This window comes from Camelina sativa, chromosome 8 (genome assembly GCF_000633955.1).
Source record: "Camelina sativa cultivar DH55 chromosome 8, Cs, whole genome shotgun sequence".
In the NCBI taxonomy this organism is placed as follows: domain Eukaryota; kingdom Viridiplantae; phylum Streptophyta; class Magnoliopsida; order Brassicales; family Brassicaceae; genus Camelina; species Camelina sativa.
Genome location: NC_025692.1, coordinates 26,065,965 through 26,079,685, shown reverse-complemented (window position 1 = coordinate 26,079,685; position 13,721 = coordinate 26,065,965). Strand labels below are relative to the sequence as shown.

Here is a 13,721-nt window from a genome sequence, read left to right as displayed (position 1 = left end):
AAAGAATGAGAGAAAGAGAGGTAAGTAGTTAGTAAGGGCAAAAATGTAAAAGGAAAGTGGACACATAAGCAAAAAACTTGGGAAAGTATACCATGAGTGGAAAGTGGGTTTTTGTGACAATACTTTAGGAGAAAGTGGGTGTGGGTGTCATTTTCCCTTAAAACTATTGATTTGTTGGGGGCTTGTATGTAAGCCCACAATTTGATATATATAAACTTTTGTTTTACAAAAATTTGGTACTTCAAATAGATTATATATAGAAATTTTAAATATTTTAGGATATTATAAAAGGTAAGTTAACAAATTTTTATTGGAAAGATAGACTATTCTATAAAAAAAGGTATATTAACAATATTTTCTTATTTAAATAAATTGATTTTTGTATAATTGGTTTGAATTTGATGTCAATATATAAATATACTTTCTGTCTCTTAAAGATTGATGTTCTATAATTTTTTTTTTGTCCCAAAAAAATTGATGTTTTACCATTTTAGTTAATTAATATTAAACTTTTGTAAACTTCAAAAAATGATTATTAAGAAAATTTGAAATCATGTATAGTCATTGGTTTATAAATATATAATATATTTTCAATAAAAACAATATTATATTTAAAATTAATAATCATTATTTTTTAATTTGTGTGAAATCCAATGGACCTACTTTCGAATACCCTCCAACAAAATCCTAAATGGATTAATATGAGAGGCCCTTTATAGGCTTAAAGCTCGAAGGCCTAAGCCCGTGGCCCTGTCTAATAAGCTAAGAGATTAAAGCACAAGTCACAAGATTCGCAAGTTGCTGCGACTCATACTGATTTGTTTAACGAGAGGTTAATTCATTGCGGACAAACAGGTTATGTAAATAGGATAACTAGACCGGGCTTAAACAGGCCTTAAACTGCATCCTAGACGCAAACTGTTACTTCTGCTTTGTTATTTTGGATGATCAAATCTGGTTTTGCCTATTTCATTAGACATATGTTTAAGCCACTATACCTTGAGGAGCTGTCATGCAGGATTTGGGAAAAGCTTATAATGAATTGAAACAATTAGAGTCAGCGATAGAACGTTTGTTTGATTTGACCTCTTTGGAATCCAACTGCCAAATGTACAATCAGCAAAATCATTGTACCATATATATTAATTAAAAATCATAGTTATTAAACTATTTTAAATTTTAAAATATAACAATAACATATGTTAAATTAGAAAATATAACGACATCACAAATGATTCATATTAAGGAGCATTTCTAACAAATTCTCTAAAATCATGATTATGTTAGAAATATCCTCTTTTGGAATATGATTATGTTAAAAACAGATTTTGTTCATATTCATATCAAATTCTCTAAAACAGATCATGTTAGAAAAGGACATTTCTAAAACAGAATCTGTTCATATTATCATTAGAAGATTCTGTATTTAGAAAAATATCCCCTCTTAGGATATGATTATGTTAGAAAGGGGCATTTCTAATATGAACCACTTTTTTACATGTAATATCCACTTTTTTACAAAGAAGATTTTGTTCCATATAATTAGAAATTATGATTATGTTAAACAAGAACATGTTAGAAATATCCCCTTTTGGAATATAAAAAGTGGAAGTTGCATGTAAAAAGTGGTTCATATTAGAAATGTTCCATATGTTCCTTATGCATTGTGTAGGTTGGGTGGTTATTTAGCTGAGGGTGAAACATTGTCAATCCAAGAATTTATGGATTGCATGCCAAGGGATAGCTTGGTCGGTGTTAAAAGCTTGGTGAGAGGTAAACGTGGTGGTGGTTTGCTGGCGAAAAAATTTGATGCTTTGGTAGGTCTGCTTACTACTGGAACAGTTTTAGAGCGTGTGAACCTGTTAACTCATAACTCACTCACTACTATACGTTTTATATCTATCATTTTTCGCTATCTTTGCTTCGATTGGTATGGATCTGGGTTCTGATATTCTTTTTGTTTTTAGAATTTTACAACTTTTGTTCATGAGTAAATTGGTTATTTCACGGTTGTGACATGAGAACATTATATAAAAATTTAAAATATTTTAGGATAATATAAAAAGTAAATTAACGAAAATTTTATTGAAAAAATAGACTATTCTATTAAAAAAAATATATTCTAACAATATTTTATTATCTAAATAAATTGATTTTTGTATAATTGGTTTGACGTCAATATACTGGTTTTTCATAAATATAACAGTATGTGGATCTACTTTCGAAAACCCTCCAACAAAGTCCTAAATGGATTAATATGAGAGGTCCGTTTTGTTATTATAGGCTTAAAGCTCGAAGGCCTAAGCCTGTGGTCCTGTCTAATAAGCTACGAGATTAACGCACAAGTCACAAGATTCGCAAGTTGCTGCGACTCATACTGATTTGTTTAACGAGAGGTTAATTCATTGCGGACAAACAGATTATGTAAATAGGATATCTAGACCTGGCTTAAACAGGCCTTAAAATCTCAAATGGTTTCTCGTAAGCAAATCAAATTTGGAAGATAAAATTGGTGGCTTGGTGGTTGGTGCATATACAATTCCACTATGTTGTTGCCAAGTTAGTGGGAAATAAAGTTGAACTCAAGATTTTGCTTAGGGGAGTTGTCTCTTTTAAAGGCCAAGAGGACATATGGTGGTAGTCGACGAAACGATTGTCAGTTTAGTATTTCATGTTGTTGATAGAAGCAATCATAAAGTAGCTTGATCGAAATCAAAGTCGCTTGTATTAGCTTTATAAGGAAATTCCAACGACGCAAATCACAATTATTGATGTGTTGAAGTACCTTTTTTTTTTTTTTTGTCTACGATGTGTTACAGTTTGTTTGGGAAAATAAATGATTAGTGCTCTTTGCCTAACTTAATTTTTTTTTTCATTGTATCGAAAGATTCGATACAAAAAATGTTATGATCAGACTTCTAAGAAAATATGTTGACAGATATACAGTGTAATAAAAAAAATTCAAAAAACAAGATTTTCAAATCTTCATAAAAATATATGAACATATACGGTCTTTATATCATCAGGTGTTAAGATATCGTTATATATATTTCTAATGAAGATGATTTATTGTAATAAGTTTTGAAAACATGGGTTATTATCCAAATTGAATATTAATGTGATCTCTTTTATAGTTGCGTTATAATTTCGAATCTCCATTTGTCTTCATCCATTAATTTAAAGTATGATTGGAGAACATTATTAGGGTAATTAAATTAAGTAAACAAACGAGGAAAATGAAAGGAATCCTACAAAATTGATTGGTTTAGTTGAGTATTCGGTATCAAAACAATCAATAGTATAAAGCAATGCTGGCAAATTGTCTTCTCCCACGTGGCTCCACTGCTCACACAATGCCACACATATCTTGGAATCTCTCTCTGGCAACATTTTTTAGTTTTTGTTTTTCATAATTTGATTCCATCTATCTGATTTACATTTGCCAGATCGGGATATAAATATTTGTTTCTTCTGCTGATCACTAGTTATCTAAATGGTAATAGAAATACCGATCGTTTTTCTCATGTGAACTGTTTTGTATCTGCTTTTCAGTTCCCTTATTCTAATGATTCTCTGAACCATTGCATTTACTCTAGCTCATGTGCACTATTTTGTATCCTCCACTTACATATATTTGTTAAATATATATATATATATTTTATTCTAAGAAAAAAAGAAAGTTAATAATTCACTTTATATATTATTGAATCAAAAACTGAGAGAGTAAAATGGGAAAATGAATCTCATACTGAATTAGAGTTAGGTACATTGTTTATACATGTGTTACACAAGTATCACAGTATAAACATAGCGTTAACAGTTCACCCGGCTGAACCTAGAAAAATGTTTAGGAAGATGATGATTATATCATGTCTCCATCATGAAGTTTGATACAAGCGAATGAACTAATTAGTTTAACATGTTTTGATTTATGGTTCTTAAAATTCGTAAGAATTCAAGTTCTTCGATCGATACGTACATACATTAACCTGTCAAATACTAAACCAGAAAATACACTTAAGAGGGAAAAACAAATCCAATTTACGATTATGAAACAAAACTATGCATGGCGATATATATGTGTCAAAAGAGAACGATTAAAAAGTAAGAAACCGAGATTCTTTCCTCCATGTGGGAATATACTAGCTACACGACCACCGATCCTCATTGTGAGGAAATTATGAAACTATTCTTTTGTTTTTTCTCTCCCACATGACCTGTTTTTAAAGATCGTTAGTTCGTTACATAGTATTGATTACTTTTCCCCACATCCACATACCGATAGTGTTTTATACGAATTTTCACCCTCAGTTTCTATAACAAATGTAATTATGATTAACAAAAAGAGTCAGATTTTGCCTTTGTGTAAAAATCATCAGGTGGCCAAATATATTGGAAATATGGACATGCATTAACAACAATGATATATATATATATATATATATATATATATGAACATCGGAGATTCCTTACTTGACTTTTTTTTCCAAGATCCACAGTAAAAGAGAGAATCTGATCTGAGGAAATTAATATTATGTCCAAGAGGGTTGGAAGTATCGACATAACACGTGGTTACAATGCCTATACGAACAAATCATTGTTTAGAAAATGATATTTATAAGTATTTTAGTAATTCAGATACATATACGACAAGTACATTATCAATCAATGAGCTGCCACATTCTTAATTATTTTTCCAAAATAAATAGAAAGGGGATAGAAAAAAAAAGAAATTCGTCGACGAAAAAAGGTTATAAAAGCAGTGTCCCGAATCAACAATTCTCATATAAGCACCAACACTTCTTTCTCTCATCACATTATAATTCTCTCTTGTATCTTCACTTTTCCATCCACAAAAACCAAATACCCCTTCCAATAAAATGGGTCATGAATGGTATTTTTAATTCTTTTATTCATCATGACATTATATATATATAAATTAATCTTTACGCTTATGTTATAATGCGTTACTAGTTCTATTGTATACTGAATACTGATGAGAGATGCCGAATGCATATACAAATATATTAATTATATTGTACATCTTGTGATTAATAAATAATATATATATATATATATATATATATATATAAAAATGTAGGATCGATGCAGAGAAGGAGTTCAAATGGAGTGAGGATGTCAAAGTTGAAAGTGAAGTGACGGAGATTGTTCTTGTTCGCCATGGAGAAACCACTTGGAACGCTGCAAGAAGAATCCAGGTATCTATCTATCTATCTATATGCAAACACACGTATGTGTGGATGTATGCATATATAGGGTAACGTCAACATGCATATAAGCACGTAGATGTATTTACATAAAAATTTACCAAATGCAGGGACAAATTGAATCAGAGCTTAACGAAGTTGGACAAAAGCAGGCTGTTGCAGTTAAGATCAAATCCATTTTCATGTCTTTCTTCTATATATATATATATATTCTACTAAATACATTATATTTAATCTATTTACGCACATGCATGATCGTTGAAATAATAAATAGATCGCTGAGAGTGATACCCGTAGCAGTGTATTCATCAGACCCGTAGCAGTGTATTCATCAGACCTCAAACGAGCCAAAGACACTGCTCTAATGATCGCCAAAACTTGTTTTTGTCCCGAGGTTTGTATATTTACATCTCTCTCTCTCTCTCTATATATATATATATATAACACTAAGCAGAAAAATCAATGATATGTAATTTCGTATATATGTAAAACAGGTGACCGAAGTACCTGACTTGAAAGAGAGGCACGTGGGTAGTCTCCAAGGGCTGTATTGGACGGAAGGAGCTGAGAAAGAACCCGAAGCTTACTCTGCTTTTTTCTCCTCCCAGAATGACCTCGAGATTCCTGTAAGATTTATTAGTACTACTTAATTTATTTCTCTACTATATTATTCATAAATTTCAGTTACTTAACAATATTTATATTTAATCTGTGATTCATGTATTTATACAAATACATGAATCACATGTATTTATTGAGCTTCGACCAGCTTCGACCAGCTTCGACCAGCTCTGTGATAGATCTATGAATGCTCTTGAGAAAATTGCAAAGAAACACAAAGGTATCCCATCCAACTACACATTAAATTCGATATTAGAAGTATTATTTATTATTATTAATCTTTCTCATCATGATGTCATCGTTTTTAGTAATTTTAAGATGCACAAAAATTTAATAAAATTGTTAATAACTTTGCATGGTGTGGAATTGAAGGAAAGAGAGTGATAGTAGTGACTCATGGAGGGGTTTTGAGGGCAATATACTTGAGGATTACGCAAGCTTCCTCTGCCGGAAAACTCCTAAATGCGTCAGTCAATGTAGTTCACCTCCGTCACAAGAAATGGATCATCGATTCGTGGAGCGATGTTTCACGTCTCTCCTCCGTTGGATTTCTCCAACGTGGCTTTGATGGCGACGCCAAGCCCTAGAGAACCTCCACATCGATTCATACCTGATATCTTACGTCTATTGAACGAGAGATCTATATATATATATATATCTTCTATCTCTGTATTTGTTGCTGCTGTGTGTTTGTTTTTTAAGTAGATATATTCTTGTGGATCAGTTCATGTCTTCTTGTATTTTGTATTAATCGATCATTTACAAGATCTCGAGTTAAGGATCTTCAATAATAAGCTTTTCTTATCAAAGGGCGTTACAACGGAGGAAGCTTACCAAATGCATTTTGAAATACCATTAACTTACCGAGAAGATAGCCACAATTGTAACAGTGATTACTTTTGCGAGGGCCAGAGGAAGAACTAAAACATGATGATAGTGGCATCTTAATCTCTGACTAATATAATCTAAACTCCTCTTACCAGATGAATAAATATTTAGCGACCAATCTCAAGCGGTTTCCAGTTATATGTCAAGACGCTGCAGATTGATCTTTGTTGCTGCATTTTTGATGAGTTCTTTCCGGACATCGACCTTAGATTAAAAAACGTTAGAAGATCAATCAGATTGCAGTTAAGTCTTGAGAATGTCTTGTTTTTACCCTAAAGAAAGAAAAGAACAGAAATCAATGAAGTTGGAAATTTGTAGGCTTACCCGAGCACCCATAAGTGATGAAAATGTCATGTTTGCTTCTGCTATATCCTCAACAACTAATTGCTTCAATATCCTTGTTTCTGGATTCATTGTTGTTTCCCAAAGCTGCTCAGGCATCATCTCTCCCAAACCTGCAAAAGCAGAAAACGAAACAGTGCCGGTTTGCTTAGTTTGCTATGTTATTCTGGTACTGGACGCTAATGATCCCAACAGGTAGTACAAGTGCCTCTGACATACTCATATTATGTGAGAAGCCAGGCAATGTAAATCGCAAAGCTCAGATTTCGGTTTAAATATTTTACCTTTGAACCTTTGAATGGTGTAGGATGCGTTTGCAGGGAAATTGGCGGTGATCTTTTTAAGGTCTGCGTCATCATAGCAATATTGAGCATGTTTCCCCCTTTCAACCTGATTATTTTCATAGTAAAACAGTTTTTGTTAGAAATTCCTAAATCTGAAGCATCCAATTTCTGAAGATCATAATATATAAAATCTAGTAATCTACCTTGAATAGAGGTGGAACGCCGACATAAATGCAACCCGCATCAAACAAGGCTCTCTGCAAAAAAAGAAATATTAAGTCCATTGTACAACTGCATAAACGCTGCCAACTATGTAGGGCAATAATTTTTTCCTAAACTAATACCTGATATCTGAAGAAAAAGGTCAACAGAAGTGTCCGTATATGAGCACCATCAACATCTGCATCTGTTAAGATGATTATCTTATGGTACCGCAAATTTTCTTTCTTAAATTCTTCTCCCTGAAACCAATTATTTATGGCATTGAGTTTTCCATACCCAAAAGAAAGAGAAAAAAAAAGAGAAAAAAAGAGAAACAAGAGATGGAAAGGGAGATATCACCTTCACACCGAGGCCAAGTCCAAGAATTAGATTTTGAATTTCTTCATTCTTATACATGGCTGCTTCATCCTTTCTTTCAATGTTCAGAATTTTACCTCTCAAGGGAAGAATTGCCTACAAAAACCAAAACCTGTTGAATTATCTTTCAAAGGAAGAATTGCCTTTTCAAGCTGTACAGATTTCTCCAATTTCACAGAAGATACAATGTCTTTGACTGATATAGAGAAGACTCCTAGTATTGATTAGTCTAATCCTAGCCTATTCTTTGGAAATTAAATGTAAGTTCTTTCAAGGATGGATCAACAATCAAATCCCCTAATCAGCACCCTTATTGGATAGAGGTACAATGAAATAGAGGTAGATCTGATTACCTGAAAACGTCTGTCACGGCCCTGTTTCGCACTGCCACCAGCAGAATCTCCTTCGACGATAAAAATCTCTGGAGAGAGTGAAAAGAGATGTCACTACTTGACCGAATTAGCATGGCCAATGGCTTACAGTTTGTAATTATTGTAGTCACATAATTAGAGCGTATGGATTCCTTTTCTAACTTCTCACTTGGAATATAAGAATATTCAGATACTTTCTGTCATGTTTAGCTTTAATCAATAATACAAACGACATTTTCATGCTGGCCAATACATACCAGATTCTTCAGGATCTGTTGATGAGCAATCAGCCAGTTTCCCAGGAAGTGATGATGACTTCAAAACGCTTTTCGACCTGACCAACTCCCTCGCCCTTTTGGCAGCCAAAGCAGCCTAGAGAGAAAGCATGGTGAGGTAGATTTTCATAATAATTTGGTTGAAAGATAGCAACTAATACATTAATATTAAGCAGAGCACGGGATAAATAACATGAAGGACGTAGAAAGCAATACGCTAAATCAAATTACTCGATAGCTAATTACAGACTTCTGTAACCGTCCTTGTGGGTTAAAACATACATTTGGTGCATGCTTGTAGATGAAGGATCAGAAGTATTGATATGTGGATCAAAAGCATACCTTGTAAGCGTTAAGGGATTTGGAAATAATACTCTCAAGTACATCTGGATGCAATTCCAAAAACTCCGTGAGGTACTCCTGAACTGATTGGTCAACAATTTTTCTCACCTCTGGATTCCCTAATCTTGTCTGCAAGGGGGAAGGAGGATTAGGAGACAAATTATATTAGTCGGGGTAAATTTTCACAAATGAGACAGAAAATAATGCTTCATGTTGGCCAGGGATCATCAATAAAGAGTCAATCATTATGGGTTTACGTACCTTTGTTTGACCTTCAAACTCAGGATTAGGAACCTTGACTGAGACGATACAGGTCAATCCCTCTCTAACATGTTCCCCACTTAAACTAATATCCTTCTCCTGAAACCACAGCCAACAAAAATATTTGTAAAAAAAAGACATACAAAAAATGGAGAAGAATTAGGAAGTACATTGTTCATTGTATATGCCAAAGCAGGTAGGAACTAAGAACGTTTTACAGCGGAGCCTAGTACACTGTATATGTACAGGTAATCAAATTTATCCCAGTTAAAAAAGAAGAGAATATAGTTTTCTACCTACATCATCTAAGAGGACTCTTTCAACCAAAGTAGTATCATGAGAAACAGAAGTTGGAAAAGCCCATGAGATTTTCATAACAAATGAAAGATAAAAGATGATAGATTAAAGGGTCGAAACCTTGTAAAGATGAAAATAGGCAGATAAGCTAAGCTGGTTACAGATGTCATACCTTAACAGCCTTTGACTTTTTTGCAAGGGTATTAAGAGTCCTAGTTAATGAAGCCTTCACACCTTCGATGTGTGTTCCACCATCAATAGTGCGAATGCTATTGGCATATCCCAGCATCGTGTCTGAATATGCATCTGAACACCTGATACAAAAATGTGCCCCGCCTATAAGATTAGATCAATCTAAAGCAACATCATGCCGTGAATAACATGAACAAAGTATTACCACTTTTATTGATCCAGTTTACAGGTAAGAGCAAAACCACATAACATGCAGACAAAATTTTCAATTTTGTGGACAGATTACCTTGTGACAGAGTACGAGTTGGCTATTATAATGATGTATTTAGTAGGAAAACAACATACCATTGAAGGGCAACGTCCACAGTGGCACCATTTATCTCTTTCCTGAAACCCAGCACGTCATGAATGGGATTCTAAACAAAAGAACTGTCAGCTAAAATTTTCATGTAAAAATAGAAATAAGAAAGTAGTATAGTAATTTATGATATAGGAGATACTCATGCTAAGAGTTCACTTATGTATAAATTCAGTTCATTTTAGTCCATAGACATGTGGGCTAGTCGCTAAATCCCTTGATAGTAATCAACAAATTCAAGAGTGGTACTCAACATATCTTGCTCGCTTAAGTTAGCAGAGAAAGATATTCATTGATGCATCGCAGATCCTTTCACAGAACCTTTTCAAACTTCTAGTCATCTTAGCCTATATAATAAAGAATCTGATAGGCTTTATAGACACCAAACGTTAATCGATGTGTTGATTCTCACCTTATCAGTATTTAGCCAGCTAACATATTCAGTCAATCCTCCAGCAAAAAAATATTCATTATATTGGTTCTTTTCAAGATCATCATCCTCTTTTTTAAGAGAGATGGTAACCTACAAACATAAAGAAAGAGCAATTCGTTATGAAAAAAAGAATCATACAACAATGTGAATTCTCATGTCCTGATGAAAAGTTGTCATGGTTGACCTCGCTTTAAGTTAAGTAATTTCACCTTAGGATTCAGAAATGCAAGCTCCCTAATTCGTCCAGCAATGGTGTTGTGGTCAAACTCAATTGCCGTTGTGAATACTGAGATAGTTCATTTCCATAAGAAGAGAATTTAATCATCAAATCCAGTTTTCACGAAGGTGAGGTAGTAAAGAGTGGAAATCAAGTAAAAACCTTCTTTGTCGGGCCAAAACCTGATGCTTGTCCCTTTAGTCCCCTTTGACTCTAGCGGGAGGACACGGCATGTAAGTGTAGTTATGGGCTTGCCACGAGAATAATTTTGCTTATGCTCCATCCCATCTCTCCAAACCGTGACCTCCAAGGCCTGCAAACCAAGAGATCAAGAAAGCTTCTAAGTTAGCTATACTGGTTTAGTCATCAGCTATAGACATCAGCTATTGAAGTATCCCAAAAAATTGCCCTGCATTCTTGTGGTGGAAGAGTATTTGGCATCGATATGCCCTATTAGGCTATAACTCAATAAGGAAACATTCCAGGTTTTTCCTCGTAACAATCCCACACTGGTTTCAAAAATCATGGAGGGATATAGAATAATAAATCATTTCCAAAAGAAAAGAAAAGGCAATGTGAGTACAGATTAGAACACACCTCAGACAAAGCATTAACAACTGATAAACCTACACCATGTAGTCCACCAGACACACTGTAGCCACTACTCGTGCCACCAAACTTGCCACCTGCATGTAAAACCTGCACAAATAACAAACATGGCAGGTAAATCGCATGTTCAAATAGTATGATAATGATAAGTTATAGCAGTTGTTCTACTTCAAGTAGCATTACCGTAAGCACAGTCTCCAGAGAAGATTTTTTGGTCGCAGGATGCAAATCTGTGGGTATCTGCAAGAAAGCTGTATATATCAATGACAATGAAAAAAACGAGAATAGATAATGGTTCACATATGTGTTTACTCTTCAAGTGTGGGTAGATGTAAGCTAGGGGCAAAAGATCTGCATGATTAAAGAAAGCTGCAGGCAGCACTTACACCAGCAGCAAAAACTACAATCCTTAATTTCAAGTTTAAATTAAGTAGCATGAGAAGGTGGGACACATATCACATACCCCACGTCCATTGTCCATAACACTAACTGAGCCATCTGCATGCAGGACGACATCAACCTTTGAGGCATAACCAGCTTGAGCCTCATCAATAGCGTTGTCAAGTATCTCATAAACCTAAGAAAAAGAGATTACATCAGAAAATACATAAAAAAGAAAAAAAGATGTCAAGAGCCAGTTTGAACAACAAGAGGTTTCAAAGGATAAGGCATTTCACCAAATGGTGCAGACCACGAGGCCCAGTGCTCCCTATATACATTCCTGGCCGTTTTCTAACAGGGTCCAAGCCTTCCAGCACCTAAATGAATCATAGAGAAATTGAACATATAAAGATTTGTAACTAAAATCATGACTTCAAACAATCTTATAGTAACAAAAAGCTATACAAGAAGATCAAAAGAGAGAGAGAGAAATAGTGAAAAAGATAACCTGAATCTGCTCGGAACTGTAACCCTTAGATGTGGCGTCAGTAGACAAGTACCTCGATGTAACAGCATTTGGTTGTATCAGTCTTTGACTCAAAGCATTGGTTAACTGAAACTTAATCCTGAAACTCAAAAAAAAAAAAACTCAATTAAACAACTAAATAGACGAATTAATTCCTTTAATCGTAGAATCTCAAGTATATATAGATTTTCAATTTCTATGAAATTAGAGAGGTTGGCAAAGTCAGTAACGCAAACCCAAAGTACTGAACAAAGAAATACGAAAGCTAATTTCAACCAGGAACCCTGAGAGAGAGAAACGAAAAAGGATTAAAAAAAAAAAACAAACCTGGGGATTGGGGAGGAAAATGGAGGCGGGGAGAGAGATGAGGAGTGAGGATGAAGAGAAGGAGAGAGTGAGGTACTAGTAGAGAAGAGACGAGGACGAGAAGCCATGACCCGTAAATAGAGACGAAGATGATAAGAAGAAGAAGCTCTCTGAATAAGCGCCATTGATGTCTTTTCTTCTTCTTCTTCTTCTTCGAATTTTTTTTTTTGTTTTTTTCTCCTTTTTTTTTTCTTCACAACGATAAAAACCCTAAACCCCAAAGGTGTAATTTCTAAATTTAATTTAACTGTATATAATAAAAGTAAAAATAAAAATACTAATAATTACGAAAACGAGAATTTTGCCGCCGTTTCAAAATCAATAGAGAAGAGAAGACTACACCGAGAGGTAGAGCCCAAGAGGCTTACTTAAATTATGGGCTTATCAGCCCAAATATTAGATATGTTTATTTAAGTATTTTTTGGTGAGAGGAAGGAAACTGAAGTACCAGGTTCGAACCGTGACAATGGAAAATAGACTCATTTACAATGGGTGAACCATGGGTTTAAGGTGTAGAACCTGTCTTGCTTATAGATATAATCTTCTTTTTTTTTTTTATGCATAGATATATATATATATATATCGCTATTAGTGTGAGTGGATTAGCCATTACATGTAAATTACTAAACTCAAATTCTGAAAAAAAAAACCCAATACTATATCTTTCTTTTTATCAAATCCATATATATACAGTTAACTATGAGTTTTGACTTCTTGTGCTTTAAATGGCAATTGTACTCCCTCCAAATATTTATTGGGTGGATCCAAAACAATAAATATTAACCAGAACATCAGTTATCTTCCAGCAAGTGTCGTCACTCACTTCTTGATCTGTTCACGTTGGTTGGTTGGTTGGTGACTTCTCTGGTTTGCTCCTTTTTGGGTATTCGTCTCGTGATACGCCAACTGAAGACGATAAGCTGAAGCTCTTATCTTATCATCATCATTATCATAAGTGAGAGGTAACGGGGGAAAATGTGATAGAGAGAAGGTGGCTTTTAGATCAACTTTAAGGACATTTATCATATATATCCCCCCAATGGCTTCTTTACGACCTCAAGTCCCGTTTCAGCCACACACACACACCTCAACCCCATACCCTACGTGTCTTTTCGTAAATTCACATATTTTTATGTTCGTTATTAAATAGT

At 34.2% G+C, this 13,721-nt stretch overlaps 2 protein-coding genes across 2 annotated transcripts; one reads left to right on the top strand and one right to left on the bottom strand.

The window, feature by feature from the left end:
• On the top strand, window positions 4,806–6,570 carry LOC104708709 (metal-independent phosphoserine phosphatase). The gene is made up of 7 exons (XM_010425322.1): window positions 4,806–4,894; window positions 5,102–5,219; window positions 5,339–5,389; window positions 5,503–5,622; window positions 5,723–5,854; window positions 5,988–6,069; window positions 6,222–6,570. The coding sequence occupies exons 1-7, from the start codon at window positions 4,881–4,883 to the stop codon at window positions 6,434–6,436; spliced, it is 732 nt and encodes a 243-aa protein (XP_010423624.1). The 5' UTR covers window positions 4,806–4,880; the 3' UTR covers window positions 6,437–6,570.
• LOC104708710 (DNA gyrase subunit B, mitochondrial-like) lies at window positions 6,688–12,741 on the bottom strand. The gene is made up of 21 exons (XM_010425323.1): window positions 12,532–12,741; window positions 12,187–12,304; window positions 11,975–12,055; window positions 11,761–11,874; window positions 11,481–11,537; window positions 11,286–11,387; window positions 10,851–11,001; window positions 10,681–10,757; window positions 10,451–10,561; window positions 10,026–10,096; window positions 9,661–9,802; window positions 9,192–9,290; window positions 8,931–9,059; window positions 8,571–8,685; window positions 8,296–8,363; window positions 7,925–8,038; window positions 7,708–7,824; window positions 7,567–7,620; window positions 7,364–7,469; window positions 7,062–7,192; window positions 6,688–6,941 (listed from the first exon to the last, which is right to left on the bottom strand). Exons 1-21 carry the CDS (start codon window positions 12,693–12,695, stop codon window positions 6,873–6,875), a joined length of 2,190 nt encoding a protein of 729 aa, XP_010423625.1. The 5' UTR covers window positions 12,696–12,741; the 3' UTR covers window positions 6,688–6,872.

Coding starts and splice junctions, on each gene's coding strand:
- LOC104708709 (XM_010425322.1), top strand. Junction 5,623..5,722: donor AAACTTGTTTTTGTCCCGAG/GTTTGTATATTT, acceptor TATGTAAAACAG/GTGACCGAAGTACCTGACTT. Junction 5,855..5,987: donor AGAATGACCTCGAGATTCCT/GTAAGATTTATT, acceptor GTATTTATTGAG/CTTCGACCAGCTTCGACCAG.
- LOC104708710 (XM_010425323.1), bottom strand. CDS start 12,695: ATGGCGCTTATTCAGAGAGCTTCTTCTTCTTATCATCTTCGTCTCTAT. Junction 12,305..12,531: donor TTTTCCTCCCCAATCCCCAG/GTTTGTTTTTTT, acceptor TTTGAGTTTCAG/GATTAAGTTTCAGTTAACCA. Junction 11,388..11,480: donor CTCTGGAGACTGTGCTTACG/GTAATGCTACTT, acceptor TTATTTGTGCAG/GTTTTACATGCAGGTGGCAA.